Genomic DNA, 18,754 nt, shown 5'->3' with positions numbered 1-18,754 from the left:
ATCTGCCAGATTATTTTTGACATTGCATATGCCTAACATTATGTGATAATACTAATCACACTCATATTGCCTTTCTCTTTCAGTTCATGAAGAAATGGTGCCCAGGAAGGGTAAGGTTCAACCTAGACCTACTTTAATGACTAAAAAAAAGTCTCTTTCACACACTGACATTTAACAATGACTTCAATAATTCCCCAAAAAATACTTATTAGTTCCTTGCAATGTCTTTATACAGTAGGACGGAAGCGGAAGGCCCTGCAGGTGTCAAAAGGTGGTAAGTTATTCTTTATCTTGCCATCTGGACTCGAGTACTACAACACTAGTTCATCTCCTCATATAGCAAATTTGGTTACTTCTTGTTACTTTATAGGACCATCTGCAAAGATCGCAATTTTCCACCAGTCACCACTGGTTGGTGGAGCCTCCGCCCCAGCCCCAACCCCATCTAGCCCTGCTGCTCCATCCACCCTTCCTGCCCCATCCGGCCCTGCTGCTCCACCATCCCCTACTGCCCCATCCCAGCCGGCATTTCAGAATGTCCACAGCCTTTTGAGGACATGCTCAGGGCATCGGAGCAAAAGGTGAAGTGCACAGCTAGGCATAGGTTTCTTCAAGACAGGTTTATATTTTTAGTGGTAGTGTGGTAGTAACAGTGCTGAGACCATTTGTGATGGGATCTGGGAAAACCAGTCACATGGTGAAATTTGACCTTTTGGAAGCTGACTTCAAGCTTGTTTCAAATATGTTTTCATTATTTGTCTGTTTCAAATGTTATGATTGCCCAAAGTCAGCTGATCAGTTAGATTTCATGGAATAGAATTTTGACAAAAACAACTTTAAAGAGAGGGGTTCTAAATAGACTGGCTGGTTGAATAAAGCACATTTTAACACATTCAATTAATGAAAAACAAGTAGATATGTTTAGGGATGATAGACATGTTATAGAATAATAATTGAATCAAAACCCAATTTCACCAAAATACTGAGTTTCGACCTACTAGTATTTTCACTCTAATCTCAAAAATGTCCCTTTTCACCATGTGACAGGTTTCCCCAGAGCCCATCACAGTTTTGGGTTATAGAAACATCTGTTGGGATGGCAGTAAAGACAGAAGGGCTATGTACAGACATTACATGTGTACAATACTGTACTGTATGTAAAGAAGATGAAATCCTAATATTGTTACGAATAATATTGTTGAAACATTGAAACCTTCTTTGAGTGTGACTCAGAAATTATTTTTACAAAGATACCAGATAACGGTGGAGGAGATCAGGAGGAGGACTGCTCCACCTGATTGCAAACTATTCAAAGACAGACCACAACAAGCGGCAGATACAAACTGTCCATCACGACGGGCATTTAAGCGCAGGCGAAGACAGCGAACCCGTAACTAGTCTTTCCCCAGTTTTCCGACCTGTCCCACACTGCCCCAATAAAATATTTAGATAATATTTATAGTGTATTAAATTCTGCCATCCTTAGTGCTTAGTAAACTAAGCTGTTTGCGTGTGAAATTTTGTTTTTACCATTTTACTGTGTGTATGAGGGTTGTATTTGGCCTTTATTTTCAATAAAGAATATGTCACACCCCATCAGTCATGTCTCTCCTCCATCATGTGTGTGTCCTCTGACGATACATTTGTAAAAAATAATTAATGTAAGTTGGGGTTTCATTAACTTGTAACACTCTACTGGAATAAACCCTTATGTGAAGCTGTAGAAATTAGTGTTGACATATTGTGTTACCATGACTATTTGCCTTAATCCACATGCCTAACATGTCGGATCTGTAATTTACACCATGCGATTTCAGGCCCAGCTAGCTAAATTATCAGACTAGTTAAATCAAGATGCCAAGTTCAATACACTTCCAATTCACGACACATACACAGTGATGTAGAACATGAAGATATTTAATTAATGAACACAACAAACAACAAATTGCTAATTGTTAATATTTTCAATGTGTGTGTCAACACACTTTTAAAAAATATCCACCACCACCTCTACCATTCCTGGCCCCAAGGTGTGCGTGAGGAGGTCAAATTGCTCATTTGACCTCACCTGGTTGGCGAGGTGCTGGAGCTGTTGTCTGGAGGAAAAGATAAAAACATAAATTCAGGATAAATAATGTCTATTAAACCTGTCAGAGCCCAGATATAGGATGTGGAATATTGCAAATTACTTGAACTCCGTGGCTCATCGTGTGGCCACAGTGGGGTCTGATGCCGCAGCATGGCCACTTCTTTAAATTCGATGCTCCTGGCAGCCAGAGCACCGACGGAGGAGCACAGGTCCTTGGCCGCCTTAACAAAATGGGAAAGACATATCATGACACGAACACAGTATTAAATTCAGATTTGATGCACATACCAATGTGACAATGAAACACTTATTGACACTGGGGTGTAATAGTTTGGAGCTGGCTTTCTGAAGTTCTTTATTGATATAAAGTAGTCTTTAAAGTCTTTAAAGTAGTTATTTATTGATATAAAGTAGTCAACACTACCTATGATGCCTCAGAGTTATCCAAAAACTGGTGGCTGCCTCAGAGGTATCCTTATTCCAAAGCAGCCTGGAAGTCAACCAGTCTCAACGTCAAGTGCCTCACAGGCATCATTTGAAAGATAACCACTAACCATTAACAATCACTCAAATACAGTGATTAATCTGCAGTAATTAATCTTACTTTGTTACCTAATGTTTTAACCAGATTTAGCTCGCTAGCAGGTAGAAATGACATTACCACAGCTAAGATTAGCATCATCTATCTGCTAGCTAGCAGGTTGAAATAACATTACCACAACATTAGCCGGCCCAAAAATAGCTACGTACCTTTGAAATTGTTGAACCAAGTGGGTTAAATGCGCTCCAAATGCGCTCCAAGTGGGTTTGGCTCCAAATGCGCGGGTTTCAATATGCAATGCGCTCCAAAAAGTGGATTTGAATATGCGCTCCGCTCCAAGTGGGGGTAGCGCATTGATTGGATCAGAGTTTTGGGGGGCGGGACCACCTTCCGGCGCCTTTCAGGCAGCCGCTGCCTGGAAGGCGTCGGTGAGGGCTCAAAACACCATCGAGCTTCATTTTGATAACATATGTAGGCGTACCAATCGGTTTACTTACGCCTTGTCTGTGTTGTCGTCCACAATGATGCACATAACCAAACACAAGATCCAACCGAGAGAGACTTGAGGTAATGTGTGTGTGTGTCGAATGCTTCATGTGAGCTGGGGAAAGAACTAGTTGTAACTTTCTCTGGGAACACCAGTGAAAGCACATGAGCTCGGCCAGTAGAGGGAATGAGGTTACATAACGATTATATAACAGATACAGGTTTGGCCTGCTGGGTCGGTTTGTTGCCATTCCAGGCTTTGTATTTGTGGTTGCATGCAAAATCCAAAGATATTTCACATTAGTATTCAACATCCACCCTCCTTGTAGACCGACCGCAACATGTCGAGTACTCGAGGCCGAGAAAAGGAATTCCACGAAGAGCCGCAGCCAGGTCACCGGGCCTTTTGAGCGTCTGCATGTCAAGTTCAAAATGGAGTGATCCGAGAGGTTAACGCGTCTCCAAAAGCTGTTCAAAGAGAGTGACCCTTTGAAGATATTCTGCTCCTTTTCACGAGACATAAAATATCTTCTCGCCAAGAAGTGAAGATCGGGATTAAGTCAAAAGGAATAAACCCAGTTTTCATTTGTCCACAGCTGTACCAACTTTCTTTTGGCAGAAATACACAACTCTTAAAACATTAAAGACAATATTTATGGCTGCGGATATCTTTTTCCAGGGATGTCGAAGACATCTTTTCGGAGAATTTCGCCACCCGTAAATGAGTCAAAACCTACTTTTCCCCCGTCAAGAAAAATAAAGATGACAGCATTTCTGGATGAAATCTTAATATTTATGTTACAAAAGACTGAAACTTTAAACCAATGACACATTTGTTCTGATGCTTGGAGCAATTTAAATAACCAATCTTCGTGAAGCATATCAGAAAGGTCACTCTTGACCTTGTCGGTCGGTATCGGGTTGGCGTGGAGCCGGTGGTTTATCTGGTGCTGGGGGAGAACGAAAAAAAGAAAAGGCACAACGCAACAGAGAAGGCAGGGGGGGGGGGGGAATAAAACAACTCCTCTCAAACACGTAGAGAATGTCGTCCGACTGGAAAACAAACACACACACACACCAGTGTTTACAGCTGGAACGAGACATGGTTTCCATGACCGGGCTGACGGGTCCAACAGACAGGTTCCGCCGGTGAGCGTGACTGACTGGCAGAAGAAAGGCTGAACTCGTCCGCCCTCGCTGAACAAAGACGGGGAGGTTTCACCAGACTGTGGCCTTCACTTTGGTTTCTGCTGCCGTTGGACCCAGCGGCCATCGTCGTAGCCACGTTAGCTTGCGTCTCAATGGGCTAGCTCTCACGCGCCCCTCCCCCGACATCTCGAGGCCCACAGCACAGAGTTACGAAAACCTCTTTTTATTATTATTTTAGGAACGCGGACCACAATGACACAAGCGACCATTTGGTTGCGCTTGGTAAGAGTTACGGCTTTGTTGGGTTTCCACGGCAACAACGCGAGGTACAGACAGATGGGCACAACAGGGAGCCCCTCACTTGTAATGTTAGCTAGCTGACAAATAGCATTAGACAGTGGTGTAGAAACGGAAAAGGAAAAGGAAGAAGAAGGCACTCGCTCTTATGGTGAAGAGATCAGGAAGTGATGCTAACGGGACAGTCTGGACACGCCATGAAGACTTTATACAAGCAGGGAATGACGCCGCTCGCTCAAGCGCGCGAAGAACAATATTTCATACAAATATGTGCACCCGTTACCGCCTCGTGACATTACAGATATAAAAAGGGAAAAAAACAAAAATTGGAAAGATTCCTTGTGTAATTAAAGAAAAAAGGAACTTGAAACATCAATTTCTAAGCACGGTTGTTATATAGACAAAGTTCATTTCCCGTATTCGGTTTCTTTGCGTTTTGATTCGTCTGCCTGCCCCGTTATTGTGAAATGGGAGATCCGGGACAAAGAGGCCATTTTGGTAAAAGGTCAGTCCTTTTCGTAAGTTGTAATTTTTTTTCTCTTCTTCTTCCGATTGGTCAGTTGGTTTGATGGCGTCTGGACCGCTTCACAGCAGCGCGCAGACCATTTTCTTCTTGGACTTGCGGACCTGCAGCGCCGCCCTAGTGGCCATCTCGAACACTTCCCGCACGCCGTCCTTGGTCTTGGCGGAGCACTCCAAACTGCCAAATGCACTGATTTTGCTGGCCATTTCTCGGCCTTCTTCAGGCTTCACCGGCTCCTGCGTGGGGAGAGCAGACATGGTTGTGAGGTGATGCACAAAAATGTCGTCTTTTTGCTGAGGCGACGGTTATCGCCGTTACTTTGGGATTGATTGAACGTCACGACATTATTCTACATTTAGGTAAAAAAAAAAAAAATTGCATTTTTACACTACTGCTTTTGCAAACTATTCATGTTCATACACAATATATGAAGAATTGGGAAAATAATCATTTTATTCATATGGTGACTATAGGTCAGTGGGTAGCAGGCGTGTCTTTCAATCAGGGGGTTGGAGGTTCAATCCCCGCCCTAGTCGATGTGTCCTTGAGCAAGACACTTAACCCTGAGTTGCTCCCTGTAGCTGCGTCTACAGTGTATGAATGTAACAGGATTGTAAGTCGCTTTGGATAAAAGCGAAATGACATGTAATGTAATAATCAAAAATGAAAATACCTAGCATGCCTGAACATGCTGGTCCGGCCCTAAATTGTTTGTCCGTCTCTTATAAAACCACAAAAGATGAATTTGATGCGCCTGTGTTTTCTGCCCGTTTACACATCAGTTACTGGGATCAGACACTCAGGTACACACGACTTCACCAACCCTCGCAGCTTAACCCTTGTGTTGCCTTAGGGTCATTTTGACCCGAATCAATATTACACCCTCCCCCCGCCTTAGGATTAATTTGACCCCATTCAATGTTTAATGTCGGTGTTCTTTCGGTAGTCAACAAACAAACATAAAGTGCCTCACACTTAAACTTGGAAAACAATATTAATTCTAATAATTTTCTGGAGGTTTTAATTGCTGGCGTCAAATTGAACCCAAAAGGTAAAATATGTTAGTAAATATAAGGGTAACAGGAGGGTGAAACATTGAATCGGGTCAAAATGACCCAAAGGCAACACAAGGGTTAATCATCATAGCTTACATGCGTCAGATCAACAACGCCTGTGTGTGTGTGTGTGTGTGTGTGTGTGTGTGTGTGTGTGTGTGTGTGTGTGTGTGTGTGAGACCCCGCCCGATCCAAAGCACTTCAACTGATAACTCAGTGCTGCTCTGTGTCCAACGGCTCCTGAGCAGCTGATGGTGGACTTTGAAAGAGCTGGAGAGCTTTGTCAACACGTGGCTGTTATGGGGTGGACCTTGAGACCGGCAGGGAACGGCCACAGTGCATGCTGGGACACAGCGGACCAATATGCTGCCGTTAATACAGTAAGACTGAAAAGTTAACTCTAAAAATGGGTTTTAAAAATATAAAAAGTGACACCTTTTCCCATCTCATCAATAGATTTCAGAAGTTTGTACTCCTGTGGATATTAGATAGATGCTTCCTAAACTGAAACTCATTAAACGATTCCACCCTGGACATAGCATCGGGCCTTTAAGTGGCCGAGTACGGAAGAAGTGCCTCCTTCTCCCCGATTACTTTAGTGCAGTTTCTTCTTTCTTTCTCCTCCCCCCCTTCAGAGGCTTTTTGTATACCTGCTTCATCTTGGCCAGCTCTCTCCGGGTGTGCTCATCATTCCTCAGGTCCTTCTTGTTCCCCACCAGGATGATGGGCACATTGGGACAGAAGTGCTTCACCTCCGGCGTCCACTTCTCCGGGATATTTTCTGTCCCGGGAGAGAGCGAAAGAAAGAGAGAGAGAGAGAGAGAGAGACGAGGAGTAAGCACACATACGCGTAAGAGAGCGAGAGTGGGGAGGGGGGCTATAAAGAGGGACAGGCAGTGCAGAGTCACGGAGCAGAACTCTTCTGGTGATGGATCGCTCTGCAGACGGCCTGAGGCAAAGATGTTTTTAGCTGCACTAATCCTACTTCCCATCAAGTCCATAAAGTCATTTAACAAACGGCTGATTTAAAACAGCCTTGATTCTTTGAGGATTAACACAATAATAAAATAGCACTTTTACAGGCAAAGTCAGGTATGTTAGCGTGACATACGAGTCATCGTTCAGGTTCATCCCATTCAGACTGACCTTGTTTAAATATACAAATTTAAAAAAGACATGTCGGCAGTTCCTTACCTAAGCTGTCTGGGCTGTCGATGGAGAAGCACATGAGGATGACGTCTGTGTCGGGGTAGGAGAGAGGCCTCAACCGGTCGTAGTCCTCTTGGCCTGCAGTATCCCACAATGCCAACTCCACCTGAGAGAAATCAGAAGACAAGACGGAGTGAGAAGTCGCACACACACACACGATGGTGGTTGTTTTAGAAACAGAGTGATTCTCTCCATGATTTATTTCAATGACGACATTTTGGTGGATATTCTGTAATTTGAAGCCTTCCAAAAAAAAAAAAAGAGGAAAGAAAAAAAGGTTTACCCAGAGAAATGCGTCTCACTTTTCCAGGTGATTAAAACTTTCAACCAGTCAAGACATCATTATTAATGAACTTTATTTTCTCATCCCCGAAGAGCCGGGACGATTTGGAGTATGACGCATGAACCTCGATGTTGTGCACATCAAACATTTTCCCCCAAAGGCCATCGCTTTAAATATCAGGACTGTTTAACTAACAACCTCCTCTTGTCACACACACCCTCATCAACACTTAAGATGTGTATGTTTTATGTTGTTTATCTCCTCCTCATCTGCACTGCAGCTCTGACCTGATTCACAAGTCCGCTACGTTCTCAGGGTTGTGGAAACTAACTCAGGCACGGCCTCCCATAACACCGCCGATTAATTCAATTAGGGAAAGTGGGGGATTAGGGAGACATCTAACCAGATGCCTTCTGTCCCTGTACCAGCGTCACCGGGTGCCCTTTATTTGACTCACTGTGTTGAAAAAAAAAAAAAGGGAGGAAAAAAAACTAAATACTGTAAATTTGCTGAGTGAAAATAAACTGTGATAAGCCGGCAGAGAGCGCAGGCGTCACAACGGGATCAAAATAGAGGTTTGCAGAGGGTGGGAGGAAGTTCACTGCATGAGCAACCAGAGTTATGTTCCCACTGGACCTGTTGTACGGAACGCTTTAGGGAGGAAAAGGAGGGGAAAACTGCTTTATTTAGAGGCTGTCCAACCCATCGACGAGGCCAGAAAGACAATGTTTTCATCCTTGCGAGGGGCTCAAATTCAGGGGCTGAAAATACCCGATCCATCTGGTTGTTTAATTGGACATTTCTTACATCATCCTCTTGAAAACTGGAGAGGAGAACTTAAAATGGGCACACACACACGCATCTCTTGACCAAAATCATCCCCTAGACGAATCCCTAACTCTACATTTCCTGTCCAGAACACAGCAGTTAACCCGTCCTCGGCCCCCAATCTAAATGCGACCAGGACAGGAAATGAGAGACGTTTATCGGCCAGGAGGGTCCCGGTGGGCGGAGAGGGATTGCCAGGAGACATCCCTGTTCCCTGTCTGAACAGGAAGCTGGGAAGTACAGTCATTTCCTGTTTTGGCAAGCGGTGATCCTGCAGCAGTGGTCGGCTCAAGGGAACAAAACCAAACCATCTGCTGACCGAGTCAGATTTGAGATATCGCTCGCACACACACACACACAAATACATACACACACACACACTTGGGAGCAGGACTTTAATGAGTCGGTTCCATTACGTTGTCCGAAATAAATCCCCTTTTCCTCGGGCTGAACAATATATAAAAAAGGGAAATATGCAATTACTCTGTGTCGAATATCGCGGAAACATTATTACGAGCGATAAATAAACACGCACTACAGTTTACTAAGTTTTGTTAAATACAACAAATTGCTTGTTGAAATAAAAATAAATGACATTACTTCGTGTGTTGAAAAGAATTGAGAAATGAACCGTACACAAACACTCCATCCGCTCACCAACTCTTGGAATAAAACATTAAAAAAAACAATCAGCGAGAATATAATGTGCAGCCCTACTTTATGAAATATTTAACGCACTTAATTTACCCTCCGCCATTTAATTTAAGTGTCCACATTACAGTTCAGTGATTACTCAACAAGACCGTGATTAATAAAAGTCCTACATTATTGCTCACTATAGTAAACACCGTTTACACACATTGTTGTAAACTACAGTAAACACTTCTAGTATATAGATAGTCGTGGAACACCTTCTTCACATTAATGAGGGGGCCAAGTATGTAAGCTAAACAGTCAAATAATGATAGAAAAATACTTTGTCTAGTTTCTGTATTTCTACGTCTTCTCCAGGAGACGAGCAGCCTGAGAAAAACCATGCATGTCGCCGTGAAGTGCTCATTTATGACCTCTTTCCAAAGCAAAAGGTCAGAGAGGTCACTCACTTAACTACTTTAAGGCCAGTGTTGCTTTTATGACGGAAAGACTTCCGACGCTCCAGAAACGACCGCTTTACGCCAGCTTCAAATGTACCGACCTGTTTTCCATCAACCTCGATATCCGCGATGTAGTTCTCGAACACTGTTGGGACGTAGACTTCCGGGAACTGGTCTTTACTGAAGACGATGAGGAGACACGTCTTCCCGCAGGCTCCATCCCCGACGATCACCAGCTTCTTCCGGATGGCGGCCATCTCTGTTGGGAAACGAGGGGAGAGCTTTTACAAGAATGTCATTAAAAAACAACAACAACAAAGTTTGTCTGTTAAAATTATCAGCAGTACTACAAAAAGACAAACTAGAACGAGCACTCGGTAGAGCGCATACCTTCGCATATCACAAGATTGGCCATTGAATTATGAACATTTTGGCATTAGTTGCATGCCAATTGGATAAAAATTGACCGTGCTATGGTAAAAAGAAGATGTTGACCTTTCCATGACCTTGACCTTGACCTTTGACCCGATTGATCCCAAAATCTAATCAAATGGTCCCCGGATAATAACCAATCATCCCACCAAATTTCATGCGATTCGGTTTAATACTTTTTGTGTTATGCGAATAACACGCATACAAATAAATAAATAATTAATTAAATACACGGCGATCAAAACATAACCTTCCGCATTTTCAATGCGAAGGTAAAAAGGAAACTTTTGGGGAGGTTTTGCTCGTCCCAGTGTAGGAACGAGCCAACAAAAACTCAGTCACGCTTCGTCAACCCATTTGTGTATTCTACGCTGCACATGTTTACATTTTTTCCAAAAGATACGAGCGGAGAAAACAACACAATGTCCTGCCGTGTGGCTTCAAAGCGACCACTCCGACATCTTTGACTGACAGTTCGGCACCACCCGAGGGGGTGCTCGGAAAGGATGACAAATCGACACTACAAAAGCTACATGAAGAACGGAGGAGGAGGAGGAGGAGGATCGTGGAGTGATGGATGGGGAAGAGAAAAGACAGGAGGACGGGGGTTGTTAAGACAAGCTGGTGCACGGAGGAATGCGCCACTGGGCTCCGCGGCCTCCCCGGTTGTTTCCCTCTGCAACGTGTGGAGAGGAAAAAAAAGCATCCGGGAAGTCGGAGCAGCTGGTGAAGCACTTACTGGTGTCCTAAAGATCTATCCTGCGTCTGATGTCTCCGGAGGCTTTTCAAGAAACACTGCTTGGGCAGTAGATAACACCCCAATTCTCTCAAAATGAAAAAAAAAAAGAGCCGAAAGCTAAACCTGCTGCGCACATGTCGGCCCAGTGTCGCGCTGTAGTTGCGGTTAAAAGAGTTGTGAACATGGGTAGAAAAGACAAAAAGCTCAGCATAAAGACTGGAAACGGCTGAAAAAAATGAATGAAAAGGATTTTTTTTTAAATCCTCCCCAGTTACCCAAAGCGCTGTATTGTTGTTGTATACATCTTCTGTCATGCAACTAATCATTGCAGGTCTAACTACTTCATTGCAAAGTTGATTATAACACTCATTGGAAAATATAAGTTGAAGGTTTGAAACTCAATTAAAAACCGATGTATAAGAAACATCTTTGGACACATTAGAAGTTAAAACTACACTAATTTATCTTTTTTTCATAAATTAAACTCATTATTCTGTACAATACAGATTCTGTCACAGTGCATACATTTATCCAAACAAAATAAATGTTATAGAAACAAGTTAAGTTGCAAAGTGAGCAAAGAAACCAAGGGTATTAAAAAAAAAAACTGTTAAGAGAAAAAGAAAGACATTCTTACAGGCCCCCGTTTCCATGGATATTCAGACTTGGCGTAACCAGTAGTCAGACAGGAAATACTGGGTGTGTTTCATAAACTTCTGGCGTTAAGTCCTTTTCATGGGAACTTTGGTCATGGTTTATTCACATGTTCTACTGATGCCCGGAGACCCTCTCCACTCCCTCGGTTGTGGTGCGTTGAGGTTGCAGTTGCACGGGTTCGACCAATCAAGAAAATACTGGTAGTGTGCTCACTCCTGTTGAAACCACACGTTTCATATTGAAGTCCCAAGTAAGAAAATCCCCTCAACATATACTTCCCCTGTAGTTGCGAACACTTCAACGATGATGCGATTACACTTAACCAGAAAACAGAATATTTAAAAAATAAATGATGCGTGCTCATTACGGCCTGTGACGAATGTCCTCAACTTACTAACGGTTACCAACGACGACGGAGGAGGAGGAGGCCGTCGAGGTGGTTGCCAGCGGTAACCGATTCCTCTCGCCGTCCGCGGCGAGCCGGTTCATCGCGTTTCAGCCGGCATTTGTACCAAAAGTCTGATGTCATCACGACATGTGAATGTCCACCACTTATCTGCAACTGGTGTCAGCTGGCTGACCTTTGACCCCCACACGACTGAACGAAGGCACGTGTGACGCGAGGGACAATCATTCGGTTCACGCTGCGGATATTTTCATTCGCCCGTCACTATGACTGACTCAACTGGTCTTAAATATTATGTTGTATTTATTGGAGTAAAATAATTGCCCTCTACTATTTGCAACCAACATTCAGTGATAAGAGTTGTTACCTTCACATTGAAAATGCGGAAGGTTATGTTTTGACCGCCGTGTATTTATTTATTTATTTGTATGCGTGTTACTCGCATAACTAAAAAAGTATTAAACCGAATTGCAGGAAATTTGGTGGGATGATTGGTTATTATCCGGGGACCATTTGATTAGATTTTGGGATCTTTCGGATAAAAGGTCAAGGTCATGAAAAGGTCAAAATCTTCTTTTTAACCATAGCTGTAAAAAAAAATTTATCCAATTTTTATCCAATTGGCATGCAGCTAATGCCAAAATGTTCACAATTCAATGCCCAATCTTGTGATATGCAAAGGTATGCGCTCTACCGAGTGCCCGTTCTAGTTTATTTAAAGTGACCCGTCAGCACACTTCCTCACAATCTTCCAGCGAGCGTCCGTCTGACGCTGTGAACCACCGGCGACCTCACGCTCGTCTCAACAAAAGATAATATAGTAGGAGGGAAAAATATTGTCTCAGAGTATTAACAAAAACATTCACACATCTGTTACTTAAAAACTGGACTTCCTGGATTGCAGCTGCCCGCTGCAGACGGTTAGCTTAGCTTAGCATAAAGACTGTAAACGGGGGGAAACGGGTAGCTTGGCTCTCTTCCTAAAGGTAACAAGGGTCAGCACATCCAAAACACACCAATTAAAACACAACGTTTTAATAAAGTTAATGAACAAATAATCAATCGGCAAGCATTCTGATCATTTATTAATCCTTTAATTTATAGAGCACCCCTGCCACATTTACTGGTTCCAGCTTCGAACTGGAAGGATTTGTTCTTTTCCTCATCCATCATTAAAAATGTAGTATTTTGAGTTACTTCGAGTAACTTTTGAAGCGTTGCTTAGGCAGACCGTGTGAACTGTAGACGTCAACATTTTTCACAAGAGTTTTCACTATTTTGTGATGTTTCAGTGCCTCAACAATTAATGTATGCATAATACACAATTCGGTGAGTTTCTTACTTGATCCACGCGACACCCTTCCACCAAGTGTTATGAAAATAAGGCAAGTAGTATTTCCATTATTGTGCCGACAAACAGAAACCTACTGAACTGAGAGAAAAAAAACACTCAAACAGAGGTAACCCTGTTTGCAGACTAAAAGTTAACATGATCAAATGAAGGATGGAGCTCACTGGCAAAAAAAAGCAGACAAAGCGGTAAGTGTGGAACGCACACTTTAAACTTGATCCACACACAACATGGAGGAGTCACTCAAAAACAAAAAGGAAAGCACCATCACTTCCTGTAACTATTTGAGCAAGGCCCCGGGTTAATGAACACACCGCCTCCCTCGCTCCCCGAGGCTTACAGGTGTTATGCAACAGGCCGAGCAGCGTTGGCAGAGCGTGACCCGAAAACCGACGAGGCAGCGCCGCCTGAATGCAGACAAACATACAACCCATAAAAGGCCTTGTTCCTGAGATGATCATGATGACTTTTTTTGTTCCGACGCCCACCAAACAAGAAAACATATAACAGGAAGTGAGTCCGTGTTTGATTGTTTTGTTCGTCCAACCGGCTCTCTCTCTCTCTCTCTCTCTCTCTCTCTCTCTCTCTCTCTCTCTCTCTCTCTCTCTCTCTCTCTCTCTCTCTCTCTCTCTCTCTCTCTCTCTCTCTCTCTCTCTCTCTCTCTCTCTCTCTCTCTCTCTCTCTCTCTCTCATCAGCTGATGACTGAAAACTTATTTCCTGGGATTTTTATGTTGTTGCCATTTACGAAAAGAGTCGTCAAGGAGCTCAGGCAGACTCCGCTTGGAGATTAAAGGCCGACAACTAACGATAAAAGCAAGGCTGGATTTTGAGAGATAAACATTCACTCAGAGAGTCGAGGCTAAATCTCTAAGGAAGGCAAAAAGTATTTTACTACAGAATTTTAAAAAAAGCTTTCAAAGTACTTCAGGGACATGCTTTTCTTTCCCCCCCAGGAATGCTTTCAGGCATCTTTGGTTTCCCAACTACAAGTCATTTTCTCAGAAATAATTTCTGTTGTTACAATGATCTTTCTGAAGAAGAAGCATTTAGATCTGAAAGTAACGCAATAATTAGCCTCACCTGAGAATCAGACTGTCTGCGATTGGGGTCAGATTTCATAAACTGGCAGAGGTCGTGGCTGAGTCGGCGCAGACAGACGGCCTGCGTCACCGGCTGCCCCCCCCCCCCCCCCACCTTTAACCGGGTGTGAAACGCATCTTATTTGACTGAATCTGACAGGAGGCAACAGACATCCGATCACATGCGAGAGATGAAAGCTTCTCGGCTGTTTCGGATCAAGCTCTCATGGACACAACGTCGAGATTCCTGAGTACGAGCTGTGGGCTCAGGCACATCAGAATTAAATGCGTGTGCCGAACTCTCTTTCACAAAAGCAGTAGAGTAAAAAACGGATCACCAGGTCAGCTTCTTACGTTATTTGGGGCGTATGCTACAAACAAACCAGCGCCTTAAGTCTCATTGAGCCAGCACTTCACTGGTCCACCCATGGAAATGACCAAATGTCCCAAAAATCAGCCAGCCCATGAAATAAAACCCAAGTATGACATCTCCTTCGAGGCGTCTCGAGGGCAATAACTTCTTTATACATACAAAGAACAAATACATCAGACTCTATAAAAGATAATTATGGAAATAGTTAGAAATGTTGGTAAAGACATGCGATTTCCTCTCTCAGACGAAAATATATAATGTAGATATTTCGGAAACAAAGCAGATTTCCCAGAATGTTAAACGAGTGTTATGGTTTCATCCGCCTCATGACCAGAAGAGCCTCAAAACACATGGGCTCATTACCTTGACCCACAGCGTGGTCATCTTCAAGGAGCCATCATGCACTGAAGGAAGACGGACGCTCCGACAGGAGAGGAAGAAGGGCGATGGCCAAACCCAAAGACAAGAGGCCTCATGACTCACCTGTGTTCAATAACTCAGCTCACAAGAAGACAAACCTGATCTCACGCGCACTTTTATTAGCAATGCCCCCATTGGAGAGATCAGTTTCTTAATGAATCCATTTAGTCTGTACTGTAAGGAAATTATTTTTAAAAACAACCAGAACCATCTCAGGGACATGGTGGACCAGCAATGAAAAAGCTGAACGATATTCACTTTACTAGGATAGAAGCCTACAATCTAAATGATTCAAACTATTAATAAATTATCAAAAAGTAACGCATATTTTCTGTAAGCAGCATTAAAAACTACAATTATGATAAAAAAGGGTAGTTGAATGTTTTGTTGATGGACGACAATGTCCCATTGGATAAATCAAGCTATGTGAAATGTTGATGATCACTACTTTCTGACATGTTACAGATCAAAAATATATATAAATGAAAAAATTATTAATAAACTTAGAAATAACGATACAAATTGTTAGATGTAGCTGTAATATATAAAGTAGGAATACCAGTGTGTAGTTGAAGCTGCTCGTGAAATGTATTTCAAACATCTGAAAATAAGGGCTGAGCTGAAACTGTTGAATGGATTGTTTAGTCTATTTCAAACCAGACATTCAATTTGAAAGGTTACGAAACAGAGAAAAGCAGCAAATATTCACATTTGAGAAGCTGGAACGAGTGAATATTTGCTTGACAAATTATTTGAAAAAGAATGATATTTCCCAAACTGTTCTGTCCATCACAAATCCATTAATTAACTTAATCGTTCCATCCTTCATATAGATTTGCTGTCAACGTCAACCTGCAACAATACATTTGTCATGACAGGTAGATTTTTCCAGTACAGTTGAATACAGGATGAGGACCAAATATTATAATTGAATGGACATTTTAAGTCAGAGATTGGGCTCTTCTGATATAGAATCCGTTTAAATTAAATCAGATGTGGGTTTTTAAACACAGAATTTTTAAAAACCCACATCTGATTTAATTTTAAATGAAACCAACGTGGGCGTTTTCAGCCTAAAATAACTCACCAGATTTCCCCTTCCACTTGTTTTGTGGTGGTTATATAAATCACTGATGGCAGTTCGAGCAACGCCCTGAGACGAAAGTCTTAGTAATGAGGAAATTAAACGCTCCCAGGAATAGAAATGGCTCATTGGGAGATTTGCCATGCGGAGTGGCTTATTGAGGTCGCAGCAGTCGGACAGTGTCCCAACAGGGTCTGATCTGCTGCTTTGACTTTGAAACTACCAGCAATGAAGCGATCAACAGTTGTAACAGGAAACTATACACTCGCGCTGGTTGTACACTTCAATTATAGTCCGGGAATAAACTACCAACCTAAGCAGGTAAAAGAGCGAGCGTTCGTTAGTATAAGCGCGAGCCAACACCTTGTTCTCTCGCCCAAGTAAGTGACCCACATAATGACACTGTCGACTTGACTCAAATAAGAAGCTCAAGTCAAACTTCCGTTTCATAATTACCTGTCAACAGCCAGATGAGTTTTTTATATTAATCCTCCGCTTTCGGCTCGACCAGGAGACGCGCACACGAGAATATACACGCACGCTCAGTCACTTCTTGCTGCAGTATTCGCTAATTTTACAGAGAAGGTGCTGAGAATCGGGGCAGGCGAGCTGGATCCTCCCACCCACACCAGAGGCGAGCTGCGCCAGGCGGACTGACAGCCGGTTCCGTTTAGGATTTTCAAAATAAAAGGTCGTTACGGTCAGAATCCATCACGGTCTTCTTCACTCGGGCGATGAGTTGGTATTCAATACAAATAGGCTGTGTAGTAAATACTAGTGTTGAAATATTGAAAAAATATATCACCACAAAAGGTTGAGATGTTTATTATCATTAACATTCTTGTGTTTTTAGTTGTTTATAGTGACTTGTATAAAGGATCTTGGTGTATTTTTAGCAAGGCCACGTCACCAAATTGTCTCGCACGACCTATGTTCACCGATTTTTACTGAATTTGATACTTTAAATAAATATATAAATATATGTCAATACATTTGTATTACTATAGTATAATGTTAACTGGGTCCTCCATTATTGGACGACATCATCTTGTGGCCTTCTATTGTGCTCATATGGTGCATTTTGACACATGGTGCATGTATCCTAAATACAACTGTGTTTAATCAAATCACATAAAACCTTATTAATTGATTAATCGTCAATATTACATTATGCATATGAATTATTTGGTTTCGTGCACCAATGTAGCCTACTTACAACGTTTACACTGTTCTTTTGAAGGCTGCTTCCTGTATTTCCGGTGTAGATGTGGTTACTTCTTACTAACTTGACTGAGCTGCTGCGGGCGCAGGAGTCACCCAGGTCCCTCCTCCCCTCCCCGGTCAAAGATGACATCATCCGTAGTACAAGAAGACTCGTGCAACAGGAGGGGTGGGTGTGGATCTCACCAGTGTGTCACAGCAACACATACATAAAAGATCACTTCATATCTGAACAGACAGGAACATTGCTGCAGGCTGCGTGGTGTGACTTTGTGTCTTACCTCAAATATAGTCTGAACGGAATTATTATGGTCTGTCCTTTTCTTTTCAAAATAAAAAGAAGTGGTTGAAAGTAGCTCTTCAAGTGGTGTAGTTAAGTACACTTTTGCAGTATTTCTACTTAACTTGTATGCCTCTACTCCACAACCTTTGAGAGGAAAATATTGTGAGATACTTGTGGACTCTGTGACATTAATTTGCAGCTATTGTTCATGATTTACAATGAAAGATGTGACACACAAGCAGTGACCAATCAACGTACTGATTAAAGGCCCGGCGCACCCACACAGGTGTTGTCACTCTTGCTGATTACATCTGCGCTCAGGTTGAGGCTGATTGGAGCTTTTTTCTCTTTTCACAGACCTACAATCTATCATTTCTAAAGGGAGACACATGTTGTACATTGTGTTTGACCTCAAATAACTCTTTTATGACTGTATATTGATCATGCTTTGACTATTTTCCTTGCTCTGTCGAATTTAACTGCAACTTTTAAAAAGTGACAATTTAGTAAGATATTAAAATTAAATTAAAATAATGATTGAAGTGGAGTTTTTGATGTCTGGTAATGCTATGGAGCTGTCGACTTTGAACGGGTCTCTGTTTAGTTTCTTCCGTACGCACTAACGCGGCCCTGAGAGGCCTAATCAGGCACAAGTGGAAACATCTGTGTGGCTCAGGCGAAAGAGGCCTTGAAATTCTTCACATTCTCCACATTCGAATGCTGCTTCCATGTTAATCGACTCACTAATATAGAACTGCGTGACACCGTGGAAGGGTCCATTCTGAATACATTGAGGGATTTGTGGGGAATACTTTATTACTCAAGTTACAAGACTTTTAGTTGAGTAGACTTTAGTGGAGTACATGTTTTACACTCGCCATCTAAATCAGAAGTGTCCGGCCAGTTTGTGTCAACGTGAAGTTGCCATATTCATTTTAAATAAGGATTAAATTGTGCCCATGTCACAAAACATGAATCTAAAAGAAGACACTTTTAATGTTCTCACATGCTCTTTTCATATTTTATTTTAAATTATGCCTGAATACCATGTTCTATGTTTACTGCTATGCACCAGTAACCAAGTAACATTCCTTGAATGTGAAAACTTTAAACCGTGTCTGATTCTAAAGAAGAGTATTTACTATTCTTCAAAC

General features: G+C 42.4%; 1 protein-coding gene and 1 long non-coding RNA gene across 2 annotated transcripts; one reads left to right on the top strand and one right to left on the bottom strand.

Annotated features, from left to right (window-relative positions):
* Positions 1–116: 116 nt before the first annotated feature.
* Positions 117–1,216, top strand: LOC130207903 (uncharacterized). The gene is made up of 2 exons (XR_008834348.1): positions 117–274; positions 371–1,216. It is a non-coding gene; the product is annotated as an uncharacterized LOC130207903 (long non-coding RNA).
* Positions 1,217–3,887: 2,671 nt separating this feature from the next.
* rhoca (ras homolog family member Ca) lies at positions 3,888–16,690 on the bottom strand. Its single transcript, XM_056436676.1, has 5 exons — positions 16,553–16,690; positions 9,656–9,813; positions 7,335–7,455; positions 6,791–6,921; positions 3,888–5,321 (listed from the first exon to the last, which is right to left on the bottom strand). The coding sequence occupies exons 2-5, from the start codon at positions 9,809–9,811 to the stop codon at positions 5,148–5,150; spliced, it is 582 nt and encodes a 193-aa protein (XP_056292651.1). The 5' UTR covers positions 9,812–9,813; positions 16,553–16,690; the 3' UTR covers positions 3,888–5,147.
* Positions 16,691–18,754: the final 2,064 nt, after the last annotated feature.

The sequence above is a fragment of the Pseudoliparis swirei genome, chromosome 18 (genome assembly GCF_029220125.1).
Source record: "Pseudoliparis swirei isolate HS2019 ecotype Mariana Trench chromosome 18, NWPU_hadal_v1, whole genome shotgun sequence".
Lineage (NCBI taxonomy): Eukaryota > Metazoa > Chordata > Actinopteri > Perciformes > Liparidae > Pseudoliparis > Pseudoliparis swirei.
The sequence above is the reverse complement of the archived record's forward strand: the minus strand, read 5'-3'. Positions and strand labels throughout refer to the sequence as shown.

Excerpts from the sequence above, each read along its gene's own strand:
- rhoca (XM_056436676.1), bottom strand. The coding sequence starts at position 9,811 with ATGGCCGCCATCCGGAAGAAGCTGGTGATCGTCGGGGATGGAGCCTGC. Across the intron at positions 7,456-9,655 it reads TCGAGGTTGATGGAAAACAG|GTGGAGTTGGCATTGTGGGA; the intron begins GTCGGTACATTT and ends GATTTCTCTCAG. Across the intron at positions 5,322-6,790 it reads AGCTGGCCAAGATGAAGCAG|GAGCCGGTGAAGCCTGAAGA; the intron begins GTATACAAAAAG and ends CTCCCCACGCAG.